The 22,883-nt window shown below is 40.6% G+C and overlaps 1 protein-coding gene and 1 long non-coding RNA gene across 2 annotated transcripts; both read left to right on the forward strand.

Moving 5' to 3' along the window:
* Nucleotides 1–5,700: 5,700 nt before the first annotated feature.
* LOC140138316 (uncharacterized) lies at nt 5,701–11,015 on the forward strand. Its single transcript, XM_072160226.1, has 3 exons — nt 5,701–7,122; nt 9,397–9,502; nt 10,951–11,015. Exons 1-3 carry the CDS (start codon nt 5,701–5,703, stop codon nt 11,013–11,015), a joined length of 1,593 nt encoding a protein of 530 aa, XP_072016327.1.
* A 2,013-nt stretch (nt 11,016–13,028) lies between these two features.
* LOC140138164 (uncharacterized) lies at nt 13,029–14,586 on the forward strand. The gene is made up of 3 exons (XR_011856953.1): nt 13,029–13,121; nt 13,945–14,048; nt 14,516–14,586. It is a non-coding gene; the product is annotated as an uncharacterized lncRNA (long non-coding RNA).
* The last annotated feature ends 8,297 nt before the right edge of the window (nt 14,587–22,883 follow it).

The raw sequence follows: 22,883 nt of genomic DNA on the forward strand, positions 1-22,883 counted from the left end.
TAAAAAAAGATCACTAGATGTTGAAAGATCCTTTCGCATTTTGTCTTTTCCCAAAAATCAAACATTTGGGCCTTTTAACATGTACATACCCGCAAATAAACATCTATCAAAAAGTAATTACCCCCATAAAATAATGGCCATTATTCCTGAGCGGTTGATTGTATGCCAAATTTGGGATATGCAGTCGAAGCAGAATTTATTTCTGCGCATTATGACACCTCATTTGTTCAGTGATCCCAATATAGATGTTAAAACGTACATTTAGATGAAAGTAACCCAAGATTTGAAAATGTTTTCGGCACTCATTGGATTATTCTTCTTGTTTCACGAATTTGGAGGTGATCAAAACATGTAATAATCAATTTTTAAAAATGCCATTATTCACATCAGTGGTCATTTGTGAATTAAAAAAAAATCAAAATTATTTGATATCAGAAGGACATTCCTCATATTCATAATGCAATTCGATATGTTTGATGTGCTCTTTAGGTCCCACAAAAATATGTGAAAACCTCGCTATTCGAACCCAATTAAGGCAATGGAAAAACTTTCTCTACGGGCGGGCGGACCCTTTTTTTTATAAAACGCTTGCGTGAACAATGGCCCATGAGGAGTGAAACAAGTCAAGAACATATATAGGCACTATAAAAGACAACCACATGGGCCAATCAGTGGTTCACAGCAGCTTAGGAACAACGCGGGTGAAGGGGCACAGTAACTTGAAGGATGGTGCGCCGTTGTCCGTTACGTCTCCGATTACTCCATCTGGTAGGCTATTCCAAACGTGAACTGCAGTGTGGATGAAGGTCCTGCCATTAGATATGGTTCTGGAAACTGGTACTGTGAGAGCATGGCAAGGCATGGACAAGCTAGAGCGGGTAGCTCTTCTGACTACAAATGGCTTTGGTTAGAAGTACCTTTTTTGTATAGGACTGTTGCTGCAGCAACTTGACGTCTTTGATGGAGAGATGTGATATTCAGCTCTAATCACTTCCTCTTCGCTCACACCTATGATTCGAAGGACCGTCCTGTGGATGGAGTCAAATAATCCTAGAGTGGTGGCGCTGGCACTCATCCAAGAGGCATATTCCATCACACTGCGAACTTCGGCCTTGTAAACGGTCGCTCTGCCTCTCACATCAAATTTGTATGCAACTTTCCTCAGAGCGCCCAGCTTCTGTCCTGCTCTGGATGAGACGCTGGAGATGTGCTTTGTCGAGGTCAGCTTGCTGTCAACTGTGACTCCCAGGATCTCCATCTCCTCCTTCTCAGTCAGTTTGGTGGTACCAAACAGAAAATCTAGCTTGGTTGGATTCCTCTTTCTTGATATTGCCATTGCCTTATATTTTGAAGGCTCAAAGGTCACCTTCCATCTGTCTGCCCAGATCCTCATTTTCTCTAGGTCTCTGGCGAGCAGTAACTGCTTCAGGGTTGTCTCTAGATGTAATCTCGCAAAACAAGGTGAAATCATCTGCGTAGAGGTATAGCTGGTTTTCACACTCATCACCCAGGTCATCAATGAAGACAGAATAAAAGTGGGACCAATATTGACCCATGGGGAACTGATGCATTGATGGAGGAAGTACTTAATGACTGGCCATATATGACAACTTTGATAGAATGATTCTGTCAGGTAGCTCCTAATCCAGGTGAGTAGCTTGTCGGATCCTCCTTTTGCCATGAGTTTCGAGCAAACGCCATTATGCCAGACCTTGTCAAATGCTCCAGGGCAATAAGGCGCACTTCGTTGCCTCTGTCCTGGGAGTTGGACCATCCCAGATTCAGAATGGTGAGGATGTCAGCTATGCTGTGGTGTGGCCTAAATCCAAACTGTCTATCTGAAATCAGCTGGTTTCCAAGGAGCTACTTCTGGAGTTGGTTCTGTACAACAGCCTCCATGACTTTGCTGATGATGCAGAACAGAGAGATGGGGCGGTACATAGATGGATTATACTTCGAATCTCTCCTGTGAATAGTGCACTTTGGATATTTTCCCTACTTGGTTGCAAAAATCGGTTACTGACACGCTCATCACTCCATTTACGAGCATCATAAACGGGTCCCTTGTTCTGGGAAGTTTTCCAATGAACTTAAAATCAGCCATTGTGACACCTGTAATTAAGAAACCAAGCATGGACTCTAACGAACTTAAGATATGGATGAGCACTAACAAGTTGCAGCTAAACGAAAGTAAAACAGAGTTCATGGTGTTGGCTTCAACCTGAAAGACCTTTCTACTGTCACTTTGGACAACACCACCATCATCCCTTCAACTGTCATTAAGAACCTCGGTGTCAAGTTTGAGTCTGACATGTCAATGACTGCTCAGGTGATCTAGCTCCACTAACTACCATCTCCGCAATATCAGCAGAATCCGTCGCTTCATTGACAAAGACACTTGCAAGCAAGCAGTCAGAGCCGCTAATAACATCCAGATAAGACTACTGCAACTCTCTGCTTATTAACATCACAGCCAAAAACATTCAAAAGCTTCAAAAGATCCAGAACCGCTCTGCACGTCTCATTTTCCGGGCAAGCAGACGTGAGAACATTTCTCTTCTGATTCAAGAGTTGCACTAGTTGCCGGTCAAACAGCGAATCATCTTTAAGATCATCCTGTTTGTTTACAAATGCCTGCACAATCTAGCGCCCATTTACCTCACTGAACTCCTTCACATTTACATTCCGTCTGCCAACCTGCGCTCCGGACACGATCAACCTCGCCTTGTTGTCAACAGAACTTTCACTGCTCAAAGGGATCGCGCCTTCACAATGCTGCCCAATGCTATGGAACACTTTACCAGTTGCTATCAGAAACTCTACCACAGTTGCTTCTTTCAAGAGCCAAACAAAAACTTTCTCGGATTAATTCTTTCCCTCATGCTTCATGCTGCTTTGTTTATTTGTTAATTACTAATGTAAGATGTGTAGTTAAGATATTTTTTGTAAATCGTGTTTGCTCATGTTACGGCGCTGTATAAAAGCTGCTTGTTGTTGTTGTTGTTGTTGTTGTTGTTGTTGTTGTTGTTGTTGTTGTTGTTGTTGTTGTTGTTGTTGTTGAGATGACAGATGCAGTCTTCCATTGGCTTGGGAAAACTTGCTTGGAGAAGCAAAGCTCAAACAGCAAGCTGAGTGGTCTTGCAAGTTCTGCACTCCTTCAGGACTCTTTCAGGGTTTTCGTCAGGACCAGTAGCTTTATCTGGTTCCAGATTCCTGAGAAGCTTTCTAACATCTTTGACCTTGAAGGCTATCCTTTTCATTGAGCACGTTGCTGAGTGCTGAACTTCAGGAGCAGATTCTTCTTCACTGGCAAGCTGACAATTAGCGGCAAAGGTTTGGCAGAATTTTTCAGCTTTGTCTTTTAATGTAGTGTAGACTTGACGGCCATCTTTAAGCACTGGTATATCAACTCTGGTGGACTTAACAGCTAGGGTGTTAACAGTGTTCCACCATTTCTTGCTGCTGAGGCTGCCATCTGAGAGTTCTTTCCTCAACTAGCTGTTATAAATCTTTATTATTATACTCTTTTCTAGCTTCTGTTAACTTATCATTGTATTCCTTGGTGTTATTCTTTTTCAGCTTTCTGAATAATCGACGCTTCTTGATTGCTGCACGTTTGCAGTAGTCATCAAACCATACCTTGTCTCCAGTATTCTTGATAACGAGCTTTGCTGGTATGAAGATCTCCATAGCATCACTGATGATGTTGCTGCAAGCTTCTTCTGGGTCATCAGATTGGAGCGCAAGAGACCAGTCTGCAGATGCAAGAAAACCTCTCATTCCCCAGTAGTCAGCCTTGTCATACTGCCACACTTTGCCTTTGTAGGGTTTATCTCTGTAGAGCGCGCACGTTCAGTTTCAAATGAAGTGGACCGTGGGCTGAAGTACCTAGTCTTGCATGTACTGTGCAGGTGGCATCATGATCAGTGATGACCAAGTCAAGAATCTGGTCTTCCCGAGTAGGTTCTTTGACAAATTGTGTTAGACCAAGAGCATTACATATCTCAAGTGTGTGGCGTCCAGCAGCATCTGTTGTACGGCTGCCAAGCCATTCTTTGTGATGGGCATTGAAGTCGCCGAGAAGAACTATTGATTGTGCATTGAATTCAGAAAGCTTTGACAAGGTGGTGGAGTTCAGATAGCTGATGATATCACTGTTAGCACTAGGTGGTCTATAGACAGCAACAAAGAGTATTTTCTGTGACTTCATTGTTACTAAGTACCACATCAGCTTCAAGTCCTCTGGATCAAGAGCACTGTCATGATATCCTCCAGGCAATAGATGGCGATCCCTCCTCTGTTGGATGTAGGTCTGTCTCTGCGACAGCTGAGGGAGTATCCTGGTATAGTTATGCAGTCAGGACCATCATTCACAGAAGTATCCAAGAAAGTTTACACGATGACAATAATGGATGGGTTCATGGCACAGATTGGACAGCTCACAGATGTTTGAACGTAGTCCTCTGATGTTCACTTTTAGTAAAGTCAGGTCCGTTTCACGTAGTCGTTGGTCAGGCATGGGTCGTTTCCGTTTTGATCTGTCCATTCGAGGCTTCTTTAACTTACTTGTAGCGAGAGTAGTTGAAGAGTGTGGGGGTTCCTGGCCCCTCACTCCAGATACACACCTAAGCGGTGCGGTAGGTGTGCACTATACATGACCTAAACTGAAAGCATGATGAGATTCAGAACAGTTCGGGTATCCAGATGGCAGATGATACCTCTCGGTCAAGGATATGGTGATCAACATGATCAGTGCTTTAGGTTACACCCCTCACTACCCCTTCAGTAAGGTCTGTCGGTCGGGCGGTTTTTTTTTCTCTCTCTCTTTTGGAAAGTGACAGAAATTACCTCCGGGAATTGATCAAAATGGCAAAAAGCTGAAAAATACTGGGTTTTTTTACTCGCTCGCGTGTTTTTAGTCAAAATTAATCCACTTCGCCAATACAAAATCTACAAACGCAGAATCTGAGTCAGTCGGACACGTAGAACAGTTTTTTCTCATCGCCTACCCCCCCCTCCTCACTGTAGAATCTGCGCAGCAGATTATGAAAAATATGACTTTTATTATAAAATCCACCGTCCCCTTATAAAATTTAGTTCATGGCGTTACGGTTCGGGGTTGTTTTATTACAAAGGCCTCATATAACATGTATAATGGGAATTAATCGTGTAGAATATGTATTTTAGTTGGAATAGTTGAATGCACATGCCCATTGTGCATCAGTTGCTCTTCACTGAATCAACATCAAATAAAACGGACGGACGCATTATGTTATATTCTATGAACTTGAAGGAACAACCAGTTATCTGAAATAGGCTTCACCCTAATTGCTGAGTTGTCAAATTTAGTGTTTTAAAGAGGTTTCTGTGCTCCTAGAGACGTCCACAATCAGGATGCCTGCCCGGGATGTCTGCTGTTTGGTTTTCAGAATCAAACCCAACGGTGTCATGTACATAAAATAATAAATAAATTCTGGATGTATATAACGCAATTTTCCAGAGGATTCAAAGCGCTCTAATTTCGCTGCCACTGCTGAATCATCAGAATCGGATTGCATTAACTAGGCCGGTTGCACTCAGATTGTAACATCCACCGATTATCTTAACAGCTACCCAAATTCCACTGGGTAAAGGAAGGTATTGATAACCAAACAACTAATCACCGATTTTGAAAGCAGGAGAAAACCTGCGAGAGCGAGCATGGATCGGGATAAACCAAGCGCACACACAGTCATTGGAAAATGCTGTGGCTTGGACCAAGGACTAAGTGGTGCAAATCAAGGAGATAATCGGTGCAACAACTTGCTCTCCCCATCTACATCCGACATCCGACCATCCAGAGATCGCTGCCAAGGAAATGATGGAACGCTGGAATCGTCAAGCTATCAGCATAAGAAGCAGTTATTTCGTATGATAGGGGTCACAGTTATCCCTATATTCACCTTAATAGGATTGAACATCGCCTTTTTACATGATGCTGCTAAGTCAAGTCAAGCCATGCAACGTGTACAATCGCAAATTGAACATAGTATTATGGATCTCGGTACGCTTATTCATCGTTTGCAAATTGAACGCGGAATATCGGCTTTGTACATTTCGTCAAACAATTCAGATTTCTTACAAGATCTTCAAAGTCATTACATCGCTACCAACAGTGCTGCATTCAATATTTCCGTTTGGTTTCATCGGACCTCCAAGCACACACATAATCATGAGAAAGAAGATCCAAGTTATTTGGCAAACAGACGGACGTTCTTGAAATACATTCAAGATTTTCGAGATCAACTCCATCAGGACGCTACCACATTGCATGAAGAACTGAGATTTTATACGGATATCATAGATTATATAAACCGTTGGACATTGTATAATTTTAGAGTCCTTTCAAATCAGAACATTTGGCCCAAACTGGTCAGTTACGAACAGCTAATTCTGGCCAAAGATCATGCCGGTATTGAGAGAGCGTTGGGTAGCGCGTTCTTTGCCATGGGCGGGTTCACGAACTACTCCATGTACAGATGGTTCTTAAAGGAAAGCTCATATGAAGATGCATTGCTAGAAATCAGCTCACTTTATTCTTCCATTTCGGAGAACGAAATAACCAATTTAACACGTTTAGTGCGTGATCAATCGTTAAATATCATGAAAGACGAAATTATACAAAATAATGTCGAAAGCCAGCTACCGTCTTGGGCCAAAGGGAATGATTGGTTTAAGAAAATGACAGATTATATCGACGAGTTACTTGCAATCCAAGCTCGACTTGCGGATAACATCATGATTGATCTAGCTTATGCTATTGATCTATTGCAAACAGAATTAATAATATCTATAACCATAATGGCAGTGATTTTACTCATATCCCCGCTGATCGTACAACTCATTGCTTTGCAAACGAAAAAGATTCAAGAAATTAGTGAGACATTGGAAATCAAAATGGATGAATTGGCCGTAGAACGTGAACGCTCTGAGAATCTCCTTGGTCAGATGTTACCGCCATCAGTGGCGCAGGAATTGAAGATGGGGAACACGGTACATGCCGAGTATTTTGAACAAGTCACCATATTCTTTTCAGATTTAGTCAACTTTACCAGTGTGTGCTCACAGAGCACACCTTTGCAGGTAAGATGATTTGTTTCGTTGCATGGATTATGGTATGGATTTGGGGTTATTTTTGTCCTCGTGGAGCCTAGTATTGCTAGTATTACCATTGACGATGTCTTTGTACAAGCATTGCAACCCGCATATATTCCAAGCCCGCACCGCGTAAAAACATGTCTAATGCAAAACAAAGGAAACTGAACCGGGAGAGGTACTCCCCAGGAATACAGCAATGCGCCGCCAAATGGCTCTGTTTTCACAACAACCCCCCTAGACATATTCATAATTATAGGTAGATGACAGAAAATCATGTGGGTCCACGTGTTTTGAGAAAATCGTCCTAAAAGAGCAAATGGGCCGGGGTTTTAAACTTTGCGGCATGATGCAGTCATGTCTAAAGTAGAATTCATCTCGACCTTAGCTATTAAACCAAGATAACACTCATTGAAACAGCTCAACTGATTAAATCGGATCTTCTCTGGTTGTGCACATGTGTCTGTTTTACATGTGCGATATCGCAATAAAGCTGGTATTATAGCTTCAGTTGGGTAACCGATTATAAAGGAAACGAAAGGAAACAATGGTATGTGGACCTTTGTTCACGAAATGAGACAATGACCTGCTTTTTGTTAACCAGCATTCTTGAAAATTAGCAACATAATGATTGTTGACTTAACACGGTTTGGAAATAATTTCTTCATATTTTTGGTGTTATCTGTCGTTTACATATCCTTCCTAAAACAAAAAAGTGCGACCCTCTCCAAACACCTAAATTAGCTAAAAATTAGGACATGTTACAAAACTATATTTTCTAGAATTTCATAGAATAGTTTAAATGTAGCTTGTACCGTTTTTTTGTGGCATCCTTCAGAACAGGGCGGTCCGTTACCAATATAGCTCAATATTTTCGGTCAAATCTCCATTCAATTAACACGGGGAGTTGGCTAGCTATGAGCTAGCTATGCTTTGCCCTCACTCATATTCTACGAAAGTGCGACCCCTTCTGAACATCTAACCTAGCTGTAATTTTAGGTCATGTTAGAGAAATATATTTGCTAGAAGTTTGGAGAATAGTTTAAATATTGGCCGGTTATTTTTCACACAGTGATGTTAACTAGGCAATGCCCATATACCTATAACATACACTGTTTGTAGAGGTCACGCGTCAATGGCCACCGAGTACTATAACACAGTTCAGCGCATGCGAGTCGACGCGATACTCGTCAGTACTCGCTATTTAAACCAATCGGAGGTGCATATCAACAACGGGAGTGATCGATTCTAAGCCCTAGGTAATCTCTTGTAAAATGTAGGATTTAATTTGATTAAAATTTGGTATCACGCTTCACTTCACTCAGGTACCATCGCGATGCATCGTCATCATAGGATGGGTTAATTGCAGCCAGTCTTGTGATGAACCTCCACTTGTGTCTGTCTTGTGCAGATTGGGTTGCAGTGTATGTGGTCATTCCCGTGATGTATATACGTAGACGTCCTCTGCTTCGGTTACCTTGTGTTTTTCTTTGCCTTGCAACAGGGTACTAGCAAGATTTCCTGCACAGCAGCTCACAGCCTCTTGCTACATGTCCAAAGTACTGCAGCTTGTGTTTTCTCACCATTGTCAGGAGTCTTACTTTGGGATCAAACTTTTATAGTAACTGGATAAGTGTCATTATGTGTCTGGGAAATCCCATATCAAGCAGTGAACGCAGCATCATCTGATGGCCGACTGAGTCAAAGGCCTTCTTGTAGTCAATAAAGGCTATGCAAACTGGTGTGTTTGTTTTCATTTTCTTCTGTAATATAGTTGGAAATTTGGTCTCGTGTTCCCCTTTCTTTGCGGAATGCTTGTTCCTCTGCAATTTCACAGTTTAGGATGTTCTGTATGCGGTTCAGCACACTGTTCAGCAAAATATTGCTGGCATATAGCCTAATTGTGACAGTTGGTTAAAACTTCCTTTCAGGGATTGTGATGAAAAGAGATGAGACCAAGTCCTCTGGCCACAATCCTGTGTCCCATATTAGATTGCAGATATACCAAAGCATCTGCCTGCCTGATGTGCCGAATGCCTTCAGGAGCTCTGCCGGGATGCCATCTATTCCAGGGGACTTGTTTCCCATCTTTGCAATAGCTTGTTCTATTTCATCCATGAGATCGAGAATACTCATCTCTTTGGTACAGGTATTTATACTAAAAATAATGATGTTGCCCGTGTTATATGAGACGATATATGCACGACAGCGGCTAAAAACAATACCTTTATTCTCTAAATGGTTTTTTTTAAATGTTTATAGGTCGTGGATATGTTGAATACACTTTACCACGTGTTAGATGGCACGATAGAACAGTTTGATGCGTATAAGATTGAAACAATCGGGGATGCTTATATGGTGGCCTCAGGTAAGGAGGAACAATCTTATTTCTATCTTGACGTAGATAAAATAAAAAGTTCAGAAATTAAATCAAATACTGGAACTTACGTTTCGAAAATACGACATTTCGTCCGAAATCATCATCAGGTTAGCACTTGTTCAGTGCCTGTATGGGACCATGACAACCCCTCTCTGACATAACAAAATCGGCGCTACGCCGCCGCCTCGTTGGCCGCTTCGGATATTTGGGTGCGATCACAACAATTTAGAAAATAATTGGGCACTTCTGGTTTCGGTATAGATTATATACAATTAAGTATATATTTTCGATGGTAAATATATTTTCAAATTAAAAGTTAGCAGCTTTCATAATTGCAATGTTAATAAAAAGCACGTAGAAGTCTATAATTGTAAGACTATCGGATCATTTTGAATGTTAATAAATGCGAAACGCCGGCGGCAGAGACAACTTCTTCTTTTTCATTAAGTAACCGTTATTTTTTTTAAACTTTGGCAAAACCTCGACTGAGGTTTTTAATAAAAAAAAAATTTTATCCAAACAAATTTGGTATTTTTCTGGAATATGGAGTAGTATTATGCAAAGTGGAAAGTGGTACGTGACTCTCTTTATGTGTCATAATTCTTTTATTATTTAATGCACCGCTGGATGTGGACTATTAATATGTGTTTCTATTTTGCCGCTTTTCCAGGTGTTCCCATTAAAAACGACCATCAGCATGCCATAGAGATAGCACGAATGTCTATTGCTATTCACTATTCCGTTCGACATTTGACTATACCACATATGAACGGTCATAGGTACGTCATTCGGATCGGAATACACACAGGTAATAAATAATGATATTATTCATTGCTTGCTTGATTTATATGTCCATTTTTGGCATAGCGTCAATAAATAGTCGTTTATTGTTCCAAGAATTTATTACCAATACTGATAAAAACATGTTAAATAATATGGAATAGGCCTAGGTATAGAATATGTAAATATATACCGCACCCTAACACCTAACCTTACCATAACCCGTAGGCCTAGCCCTAATCCTAACCCCCGGGGGTCACTCCCATTGTGGCCTGTACACCATCCGCGATAATGAAAACGCGTAAAAAGGGTAGTTTTTCGCGGGTAAGCACGATACGCGAGTAACGCGTTTAGGGTGTCAAAAACATGAAATATTGAAAAAAAGGGTAGCAAAATTGCAATAGCTAATACGCGGAAATGAAATTTAGGGTATGAAATTTGATGCAAGGAATAAAATCCCTGTTTAGGGTATTGTTTTAGCCAAGGGTTAAATCCGTGTTTAGGGTGCTTTTCAAAAGTTGATTATCGCGGATGGTGTACAGGACACAATGGGAGTGACCCCCCCCTGGTCCTAACCTTACTCACAGGGCATTTCGCATGCCTTTTGTATATATAGCATGCAATGTTTTTTTGTATTTTGTTGTGTAACTTTGTAGAGTGTTTTGTTGCGTGGAATATTATTGCCGCCAATGTCATGCATGCTGAATTTTATATCTCATAAAATACAAAAGTGCGCCAAACTAGAGGCTTCTCAGCAGACACAAAAAATGTAGGATATATAAAGTATTAATAACATTCAAAAACATTATGAAAATTTGCTGCAAATAATATTCTAGAAATGTTTTTATGACTATGATGATCTTTATCATGCAGAATCCTTTACATCCAAATAATGTGTCCGAAGCACTAGAAATGTAAATATTAGGTGAGTCACAGCCGAAACCATTATGTTAACGTTTTTGTTGCTGATGGCACATCATATAGTTTACAAATATTGAATGTTCATGAGTTCAATGGTAGTATAAGAATATTTTCACGAGGTGACGTCATTTGGTTGCCACTTTCAGCTATCTTAAACAGGGGCGTAGCCAGCTTTCTTGGTCGGGGTGGGGGGGGGGGCAAAATATAATTTCAAGGGCACATCTTTCTTTTTCCTTTGCCATTAGAGAGACTGCACAGTGCACATGTCTTCGAGCTTCCAAATATGGCTTCATTCAAAAATTTGAATTTAACAATATTTTTGCCCATGATCGAGATAAAAATTACTTTATTGTGACAATTGTGCGAAAAAATGTAGTATTTTACACTTTGCCCATGATCGGGGTGAATTTTGATGGAAAGGTGCCTCCTTGCCCTTTTTCTTTTCCTTTGCCCTTTGGTCAGAGGGGCACTTTTTCTTTCATTTTTTTGTCAGAGGGAGAAGTCTGCCCCCCCCTGCTGCTCCCCCCCTTTCCGGCTGGCGGTGCTACTGATCTTAGGCTATTTAATTCAAGACACTTAATTGAATGTCATACCAAGACCACCAAGTGATCAGTAGATGTGCTACAATGCTAACAGTAATAGGAACTTTTCACACAAATATAATCGGAAGTACTACAAATGTATCAGGCTAATTCATTACACATTGGGAGATTCTGAATTTTGCGTATGTATTTAATAACTAAATTTTGGAAGTCTTTACCGATGAAGAAAAAGTTATCGATGGAAACTCTCACAATAATATTGCAAAGTTGCTTTAAAATGACAAATTTGCTAGAAAATATGAACACGCATGCTGTGTTTCCATTTGAAATACACAGGAAGACCACCCGCTATACCAAAGGTCACAATTACATATTTCCTGTCTACAAGCTGTATTACCAGCGCCCATCTGATCACGTGTGTATTAAATTAAGTGTCTTTATTTAATGCTTCCCCTTAAAAAAATACATTGAAGTAGCTTCATGCATCGATAAGACGCTACAATTTCGCCCCAGAGCATTGGTATGTATAAACGATGCGAGCCCCGACGCAGTTCCTATTAATGTTCTCGCAAAATAACTGAGCTAAAATTGAAATGTTCCTGGATAAGGAGCTAACTGCTTATTTCCGCAGTTACCCGTAGGTGAACTTAATTAGCTGATCCTGGCTGTGATGGTTTATTGTGGTATGTATAGGATGTGTGCTTCTTACAGCAAGTCCTTTGCTGATAATTAGTTTTGATTTGATTTGATTTGTTCGGGTTTTGACAACCCTGGATAACCCAAGAAAGCCTCTATTGAAGCTTATTTCCATTGGGGTCCATTTGAACAACGGGACGGGTTGGGAACAGTCAGGGGTTAACACCCTACTCTTTTCGAAACTGGCTGCAAGATACATGTACAGGTATGGCTCTCTGTACACGGGACCGACGGCTTAACGTCCCCTCCGAAGGACGGAGTACTTTCATGATTCATTTACCCAATTCTAAATGAACCATGGGGAGAGCGGAAGTCTGAATTTAATCTACAGAAGTTGCCAATTAATTTCAGACTTTTTTTTCCCAAGTCAATATCCCAGCAAATCGCCACCACCGGGAATCGAACCCGGGACCTCATGCACTAAAGGCAAGTACCCTAACCATTGCGCCACGCTCTCCCCTAAGTCTTGAGCGAATTTATATGAAGTGTGTGATGAAGTTTGTGGTTTTATTCCTGTGAGTAGCCGTAGCGCACTATAAATCACTGCGGCTTATTATTTTTAAATATAGGTCCTTGTGCGGCCGGAGTGGTAGGAAGGAAGATGCCGAGATACTGCTTGTTTGGCGATACAGTCAATACCGCTAGCAGAATGGAATCAACTGGCAAAGGTGTGTAAACGTTTTTCAGTGGTTTTGAGAGAGTCATGGGCGTATATCTGGAGGTGGGGGATAGGGAAATTCCGCAGTATTTTGATAAAGGGGATGGTCCATAAAATCACCCCTATGTTGACGCCTTTATCGTGTTTATGTGGGTTTCTGATCACATGAACCTTAAATTTGAGCACTTTAGCCTAAAAAGTGCCAATTTATTCCACTTTTGCTCCATATTTTACCTTCACCAGTTAAGGTATATATATGCCAAAATGTTTCGCGCGCATTATAAGTACCATAAACTCCAACTCCATCCCCATCTCCAACTCCATCCCCATGTCAAATCTACGCCACTAGAGAGAGAGCGTGGCCCAATGTTCGAATACGTACCTCTGATCCCGAACTCAATCGGTAGCAGCAACATGCTGGGCTATTACACAAGAGAGGAAAAGAGGAATCGCATTGAAACACGTTCCAGGAATGATTTCTAATGTAGATTCACGCCTCTCGTGTTGAATCACCCATTGATAAACAATATGATTTACATGTTATGCTTAGAGCAATACGAGAATATTTGGCTGGTTGTAACATTATGGATAAAATAACACTGCTAGCATGCGATGAGGTACGCCAGAGGACCGAATAACCAGTATCTCATGTTTATTGCCATGCGATTATATTAGATGAATATTTATTTCGTTATTGCTTCAAGGTCAATGTATTTTGCTAAAATAGGCTTTTTCATGATGTGTTCTTCATTATATGGATGATTGTTTCTTGTTTGGCTAGTGGTATTTATTTCTGATGTTTATTAACTCATATCATACTTTGACATCAACAGCTGACAAAATTCACATGAGTGAAGCGACGTATCGGGAGCTGTCTTCGTACAAGTATTTTAAAGAGACCTTTCGAGTGACACCACGAGGCACTATCATGGTGAAGGTAACTTTGTGATTGTGTCTTTCGCACAAGGTTTCTATCCCGTTCCTTTAAATAGAGAAGGAAACGCGGGTGAACTGACATTGATAATCATTTCCGCATAATACCGAATAACATATTACAAACCATACGGGATAGATAGATAGATATTTGAAGCACATTACGTAGACAGTACCTTAAAAATCGAAGCAGAAAGACCCGTGAAAAATAAGGGAAAAATGACTACAAATTTTCCTGGGAAAATTGAATTTATATGCTTTTCTATGGTTGACCCATAATTTTCAAGTAAAAAAAAAAGGGGGGGCTGGAAATTTTGAGGCCTGAAAAGGGGGCCCCGAAAATTTTTCGCGATAATTTATTTTGCATCAGGCCCCCCCCCCCCCACAAGTGTTTGTGAACGGTCCCCAAAAATCATCGAACTATAAGACGTACACTTTGAGTCCAACTCCTGATTTCTATATTTCTTTCAGGGTAAAGGGTACATGTCAACATTCTGGTTAGAAAGCACATCATTGTACAATACCGTGCTACGACAAGATCTAGAACAACTTAATAGCAAGTCACCATCAAACGCTAATGGAATGTTAAGTGAACGCACCTCTGATGTGGCTACCCGACGTTTTCTTTCAAAAAGACGGAGTCTGCCAGCTCAAATAATGTGCAGTTGTGGAAACCAACCAAATCCTATCGATATGAAAAGTAACCAATCAAATCAACCAAACTGCGACGATGAAACCGGACGCATATCCGGCGATTATGATTCGTCGGACTCGGTTTTTACCGACGAACACGAATGGCACCTTGAACTTGATAGCCGATGTGGGTCCGACTGGGTGTATTTCTCTGCACCAAATAGCCGACGTATATCTGAAGTAACGTTCAGTGAAGGTTTATACAATGACCGATGTGTTGATGTTAAAGAAAGTAGTCGCCACTTGTCCGAACTTGAATATTACTTCAGAGATAGTTGTCGAAATAACATAACCCAACACGTAACACATGAACTTGAATCGAAGGAAACTGAAGAATATAACTTCACTGGTCAACAAGGAGAGCATAACCCAAACAGTAAACTGAATGCGTTAAACGAAATCAGACCCTCCTCCAACAATCAAACCATGGACGAATAATAGAGCACGTAGTGCGATGGACTTGCAACTCCGTCGCGACGTGATGACAGTGACAAAAAATAAGTCCTTATTATAAATACGCGATTTACGTAGCCTATATCGCTAGCTATCGTTGGTGGCAGCAGCATTTTTCTGTAATTATATATTCATATATTCATAATGTATCAAGATGGCGGTCGAGTTCCGGTTCTGTCTCTAATTCTGTGGTGGCAGCAGCATTTTTCTTCAGTCACGTGATAATGGCACCGGCGATTAATACACGGGGGAAGCCGACGGTGTCCCCACTTTTTTGCATTGCGCTGGTATATGAGTTGCAACGGCCTGATCAAACGCGACCTGATGAAAGCAGTCCATGTAAGATCAGTAATAGTCTCAAGGCATTTGATTTTGAGTCTACAGAAGTCATCCCAGTGGGGAATCAAGAAAAGAGCGAAAATGACAGGCCAACTTTACTTTTAAACATTACAGAAGAAGGCAGACTGCAATGATAATGCTCGCTTTCAAAGTGATTTATAAGAAAGACAGCGAAAACAAAAGACTAAATCGCATCTGAGGTCAGGGAAAAGGCGCTCCGTGATTGGTTGCCGATCTGCGCAGTACGGCATTTTCTGTCAGAATTTTAGACGCGAAGTAGTCTTTTTATCTCTGTCTTTCATTATAGAGGCAGGATGAGAACAAAATGGATCCAAAAGTAGACGTTTCCACTGTAACACATGTAGAAGTTTGTAATAATACAATGTAGGTAATAGGTATACATGTATTATACTCTACTATAATAGGAAATTTAAATGCTGGCATACTTAATTCTTTTCTATGTAAAAATATAATGTAATTGCAATATCTCTTTGGTATCGGTCACTGGTCAGTGTTAAAGTTTGTCATTTTATAGTATAGTTGATGTATTTGTGCTTGTCCCGTAATATTAACATGAGAGATGCATACATTTCTGCCTGAATGTGGACCCAGGTTAAAGAGAAAACAACAAAGAAATTCCAATCACAAGTGCTTCCAAAGGGATCAAAAGGTCTTGAATGTTGGATTTATGGAGAGATAAAATACGAAAATATAACGTGTCTCTACGGTATTGCTAGATGTGGACTACAATTTGTTCTGTACTATGTCATGTCATCAAAACATTACTGGATGGATTCTAGACATATTATTAGACATTTTCATGATATAAACAGGCTATAGACGAATCCAAAGAGCCAAGTGGTGGTCAGACACCAGAGGCCATGATTCCAGATCCCAGCTTCCAGATTCCAACTTCATCACTGCAACACTCAGGTCTACCTGCACTCTTTCTTCCAGAGAACAGCCAAGGACTGGAATCTTCTTCAGACAGATCCAGCCATCTCGCCGTCCCTCAATGCTTTCAAGTCTGCATTGGGGGCTCCGCAGCACTAATATTCCTCCACCGAGAGCTGCTTTTGATCGCACATCGCACTGTACATATTTTGCACTGCTGTTTTGAAGTTGCGTTCCTGATCCTTTGTACATGCGCAACTTGAAGTGTGCCTGTCATCATGCATTTGATGTTACACTTACCGAGGAAGAAGAAGAAGAAGAATTCAGTCGGCCATTACTAGGTACCGTCTGCACAAAACTGGTGTTGTTACTGCCCAATTGGGTGGATTAAATCCGCTTAAAATCGATGTTGTAAACTTTCATCATTCTTTTGTCTACGTGTAACACGGGGGATGGAATGCAGTTAAATATCCCCGCCAAGGCCACATTATTTCACATTTTAGGTGGAATAAACCTAAGGGGGCCAGCTATGGCTGTCATTGAGGTATAGGAATGCGTGAAATTGGATTCGTCTATTCAAGTGTCATCAGGTTATTCTGAAATACGTGTGGCCAACAGATCCCAGATGGCCACCATTCCACTTGTTTGCACTGTTCCGGTTAGTTTATTTGTATGGTGCTTAGGATACAATAATATTGTAAAGCAATGGTAGAATTGAAAAAAGAAGGCAAGTTTACTTATTGTAGTTATTTGCAGATATTTTTGTATCCATGTATGTTTATTGAGTGTGAATGATGGACCGCCCAGTGTGTGCACCTTGTGCCAGTTCAGGGTTTTCCTTTTCGCCAGCGCATAGGGCGCTGGTACCTAATTCTGAGATGGGGTTTGTGTACACTAAAGATTAGCTAAGATTATAGCCTTCTTCTATTGGTATGAATTATTTTTTTTACTTCTCGTGGTGGAAATGTTTTTGATGTCTGCTAATTCGATTTGCAAGGAAAAGAAAGTATGTTTTGCCGTTTCAACGAACGAAAACGATTGAGTATTGCCAAAGTTATGTTTGAATTAATTATGACTTAAAAAGTTATCATAGGTTAGGCCTACACATATAAACATAAACTTGTTCAGCAATCAGCATATCAAAAAATGACATGGTCAAAGCGGGGGCATGATCACGAGGTCATATCAGTGGACTACTGACTCGCATAGCATGATGTTTGGTTGCCTGTGAGTGCATAATTGATATGTTGATAACAGATCTAATAATGTTGTGGAATCAAAATCTTCATTATATGGACCACATTAATGTCAAAGTAATTATCTATCCTATCCTGTATCGTTTTATGGATAAAATTGACTCAAAATGTTATTGATGATATTATTGCTATCTTTAACATCAGTTTTGTCTTTTCAACGGGAAAAATCCGATTGAAAATAAAGTTTTTAGGGCTAGCTATAATATTGAACAATATATCCCATATTTTGACATGCACTTATAGAAAATAAATAAATTATTGTCTTACTTTATAAATGATAAATACTGTAAAATGACACACAACTAAAGTGAGGCCAATTTCTATCTTTTTATTTGATTCATAAAATTACATTCAACAAAATGATTGAAGACTGAGAAAACACACAATGCAGACTACAGAATGGAGTAGGTAAGATGCCATGTCCATAGCTTTGCAGGAGTTTCGGACTAACAATCAACACATTCAAAAATACAGTTTAAAAGTGAAGATTGTAGTGAATGATCAGTCCTTTATCATGTGCTTGCCACTATCTACTTTATAGTAAACTATACATTGCGAAATAATATAAAATTATTTTAAAATAAAATGTGCATGTAAGTTGAGTTAACATAGCGAATTAACTAACAACTGCAGTGTATTTCTTGATTTTTATAATAAGCATGGGTAAAAAGCAGTAAAGACAAAAATACAGAACAATTTGGAGTAATGAATTAAAGAGTTGACAGGAGTTATAGGAGTTAATGTGTTTTGCTGTTTCAGTGTGCATGTTCTCACCATTGATGGTTTGGTGAACTGTCATGTAACATGGATGTAAGCGTGATCCTAAAAATGCCTTTCACGGTGACCCAAACTATTTACAAGACCTCTTCTGCATTGACGCTGGCCTTCCCTTTTAAAGGGAATTTTTATTTATCATACATCGTATTATCATAATTATGGGGTTCTTTGTACAATAAAGGTAACTTCAAGAAAAACTTTAAAATTTCGATTTGTTGGTTTATTATGTGGGGAGCAACACGGGGGTATCGTCTACCATCTGGATGCCCGAACTCTTCTGAATCTCAGGATGCTTTCAGTTTAGGTCATGTATAGTGCACACCCCACCGCACCGCTTAGGTGTGTATCTGGGGGTGAGGAGGCCAGAAACACCCCACTCTTCAACAAATAAGTTACAGAAGCCTCAAATGGACGGATCAAAACGGAAACAACCCATGCCTGACCAACGACAATGTGCCATGAACTAATAATAATAATAATAATAATAATAATAATAATAATAACAATAATAATAATAATCAAATAAAACCCATGCCTAATAGCGCGTTAACAAAGATACATAGATAAAAACAAAACAACAAAACATTCGCATGCAATTTTGAAAAAATAAGTTTTCAGAGATGTTTTAACAGTTTTTCACTTGTAATGGTAAACTGTCCCAGAGTTCAGTGGCAGGAATAGAAAATGAGCGATGGCCATACTGAGTAGAAAAGATGATGAGCTAGTTAACTAAACCCATCCATTATTTTCATCGTGGAATCCTTCTTGGATGCTACTCTGAACGATGGTGCTGGCTGTATAACTATACCAGGATACTCCCTCCGCTGTCGTAGAGACAGACCTACATCCAACAAAGGAGGGATCGCCTGGAGGGTATCGCCATATTTTAAGACAGTGGTCTTGGTCCAGAGGACATAGAGCTGATGTGGTTCTCGGTAACAATGAAGTCACAAAAAATACTCTGTCTACAGACCACCTAGTGTTAACAGTGATATCATCAGCTATCTGAACTCCACCACCTTGTCAAAGCTTTCTGCATTTAATGCACAATCAGTAATTCTTCTTAGCGACTTCAGTGTCCACCACATGGAATGGGTTGCCGTACAACTGATGCTGCTGGACGCCGCACACTTCAGATGTGTAATGCTGTTGGCCTGACACAATTTGTCAAAGAACTTACCTGGGAAGACCAGATTCTTGACTTGGTCATCACTGATATAGATGCTACCTGCACAGTACATGCAACACTAGGCACCTCAGACCATGGCAGTGGTGTACCGTGGCCGCTCCTACCCCGGGGGCTAAAAAAATGTAAATGTTGCCGCCCCTTGCAGCAACAGCCCGAAAAGGTTGACCTAAATTTTTTCCAGCCAGGACGACTCTCGAAAATCTAAAGATTTTTCGCCCCTTTTCCTTCATAATCGTTTTTGCCGCCCCTTTAATCTTTTTGCCACCCCTTTATCTTCCGCCGCCCCTCCTTTCTTGCCGCCCCCTACTTTTACCCCGGGGGCTGGCGCCCCCAAAGCCCCCCCCCCAAATACGCGCATGTATAGATAAACGCAAACACAAACGCAACGTATGGTAGTACGACAAGGCAATGAATACTGGGCATTGAGAGGTTTCTGTGTATCTGCAGACTGGTCTCTTGCACTTCAATCTGATGATCCAAAAGAAACTTGCAGCAACATACCGCTATTATCAGCGATGTAATGGAAATTATCATACCAGCCAAGCTTGTTTGTACGAAGACTGGTGACAAGGTATGGTTTGATGAAAACTGCAAAAGAGCAGCAACCTAGAAGCGCCGCTTATTCAGGAAGCTAAAAAAGAACAACACCAAGGAAAACAAGGATAAGTTTACGAAAGCTAGAAGGGAGTACAATCATGCAGAGAAGGTAGCCAGAAGGGGCTATAACAACAAGTTAAAAAAATAATTCACAAATGGCAGCCTCAGCAGCAAGATATGGTGGAAACTGCTAACACCCTGTCTGGTAAGTCCATCAGAGTTGATATACCAGTGCAGAAGGACGGGCATCAAGTCTACACTACATCAAAAGACAAAGTTGAACATTTTTGCCAGACCTTTGCCGTTAAATGTCAGCAAGCCTGCACAGAAGAATATGCCCCTAAAGTTCAGCATTCAGCAAAGTACTCAATAATAAAGATAGCCTTCAAGATCAAAGATGTTAGGAAGCTTCTCAGGAATCTACAACCAGATAAAGCTACTGGTCCTGATGAAATTCTTGCAATACCCCTGAAAGAGTGCTGCGCAGAACTTGCAAGACCTCTCAGCCTGCTGTTTGAGCATTGCTTCTCTGATGGAGCATTCCCAAGCAAATAGAAGACTGCATCTGTCATCCCTATTCACAAGAGAGATTCGAAGTCTAGCCCATCTATATATGTACCGCCCATCTCTCTGCTCTGCATTATCAGCAAGGTCATGGAGGCTGCTGTACAGAACCAACTCCTTGGAAACCAACTGATATCGGATAGACAGTTTGGATTTAGCACAGCACAGCTGATATCCTACCAATACTGACCCAAAAGTGGTCCAACTCACTGGACAGAGGCAACGAAATGCGCCTGGTTGCACTGAACATCAAAGGAGTATTTGTCCTTTGCTCGAAACTCATGGCAATAGGAGTATCTGTCAAACTGCTCACCTGGATTAGGAGCTACCTGACAGATCGTTCCATCAAAGTTGTCTTATCTGGCCAGTCATCAAGTACTTCTCCATCAATGCATCACTTTCCCAGGGGTCAATATTGGAAATGATCCATTGTTCAAGGAGAAAGACAGTGAAGTGGTAAAAGGCAGAATATTGGGCCCGCTTTTGTTCTCTGTCTTCATTGATGACCTGGGTGATGAGTGTGAAAACCAGCTATACCTCTACGCAGATGATTCCACCTTGTTCTGTGAGATTACATCTAGAGACAACCCTGAAGCTGTTACTGCTGGCCTGAACAGAGGCCTGGAGACAATAAGGATCTGGGCAGACAGATGGAAGGTGACCTTCGAGCTATCGAAATGTAAGGCATGACAATATTAAGAGGAATCTAACCAAGCGAGATCTTACAATGGTACCACCAAACTGGCCGAGAAGGAGGAGCTTGTTCAAATAGAAACTTTTTGTAACTAAAAGGCGAACACACAGTCAGGCGGCGGATGACATGATCGAGCCGGCAACTTGTGAAACCGCCCGGCCGTATGGCATTTTCCAATATACTCGGTTAGTTTTGTGGGGTTCATTATCTAACCCCAACGGTTTTAGCTTGTATATATATTATTTATCAACATAGGCCTAGTTGTTTGTGATATTTCAAGCGTTTTATAATTTCAAAATAATCCCATTCAATTACATGGTTGACGATGAAAATTTACTGAATTTAGGGAATGCAATGCGGCCACCACCTGGACACAGTAGTACCCGAGTACTAAATTAAAGTGTGGTCTAAAAATATGAAGAATATTTTTTCCAGTTTTTACTTACGTCATTCGAAACGATGGTAAACGCGCTGAAGGTTTGGCGATATAATATTTTCATTTAATCTCATCTACATCTACATCTACAAAATACTCAATAACATTGCTAAAAGCAATATCTAATTGAGATAGGAACAGTGGTTCTTTCAATGTGTTATGGAATTTTGATAATGTGAATGTGATTGTTGGAGCATAAACGAGACAATAGATGCAATGCCATTAAGCACTGGTTGTTCGTGTCGCTTTTACAGTTCGTGATATTATGGAGCTCTTTCCATTTTCACAAGGGACTTAAAATGCTTTGATCATGCGTATTATGGTTGATTTTAAATTACAGAATATAAGATCTGTTTCAGTATCTATTCTATAGCTCATATTTGCATCAATTCCTAATAATCCTAGAAGCAATTTAATTTCATTCCGATCGTGAGTGTATTTCATGAACACATTGTCACTACTCATAACTGCAACCAGATACGGAATAGAAATATAAACTTGCAAGAGAAAATATAGTAGCCCGTCCGGGCGTACCTACCAAAGACACATTAGCGGAAGTACCGGTAAATCGTAGGCTATTGTTGTGGTGCGATTGTGCGAGCTTGAACTTACGCATCTGGAGCTCAAAGTTCTTCACATACGGTAAGTGTCATTCATTTTATTACCTTCTCATAAAATAAGTAAAAATATAACCTGACAATGTTTGTAAGCTTTTGTGATGGACTACAACAACTTCGTCAATACCAACTAATACAAAGTTAGTATTACACAGTGTCATCGCCCCGATATCTTCATGGCATAAATCGCCATGGTAGGTTGAATCCACCGCCACGCATGGCCATTTTGTTCCGACCTGTTTAATAGTTTTGAGACGCATAATGGGCCGAAGGACATCTGACTAAGGCTACTGGCAATTGCCCGGTGACTGACCTCGCTGTGTGTGAGTC

This window comes from Amphiura filiformis, chromosome 17 (assembly GCF_039555335.1).
Source record: "Amphiura filiformis chromosome 17, Afil_fr2py, whole genome shotgun sequence".
Classification (NCBI taxonomy): Eukaryota; Metazoa; Echinodermata; class Ophiuroidea; order Amphilepidida; family Amphiuridae; genus Amphiura; species Amphiura filiformis.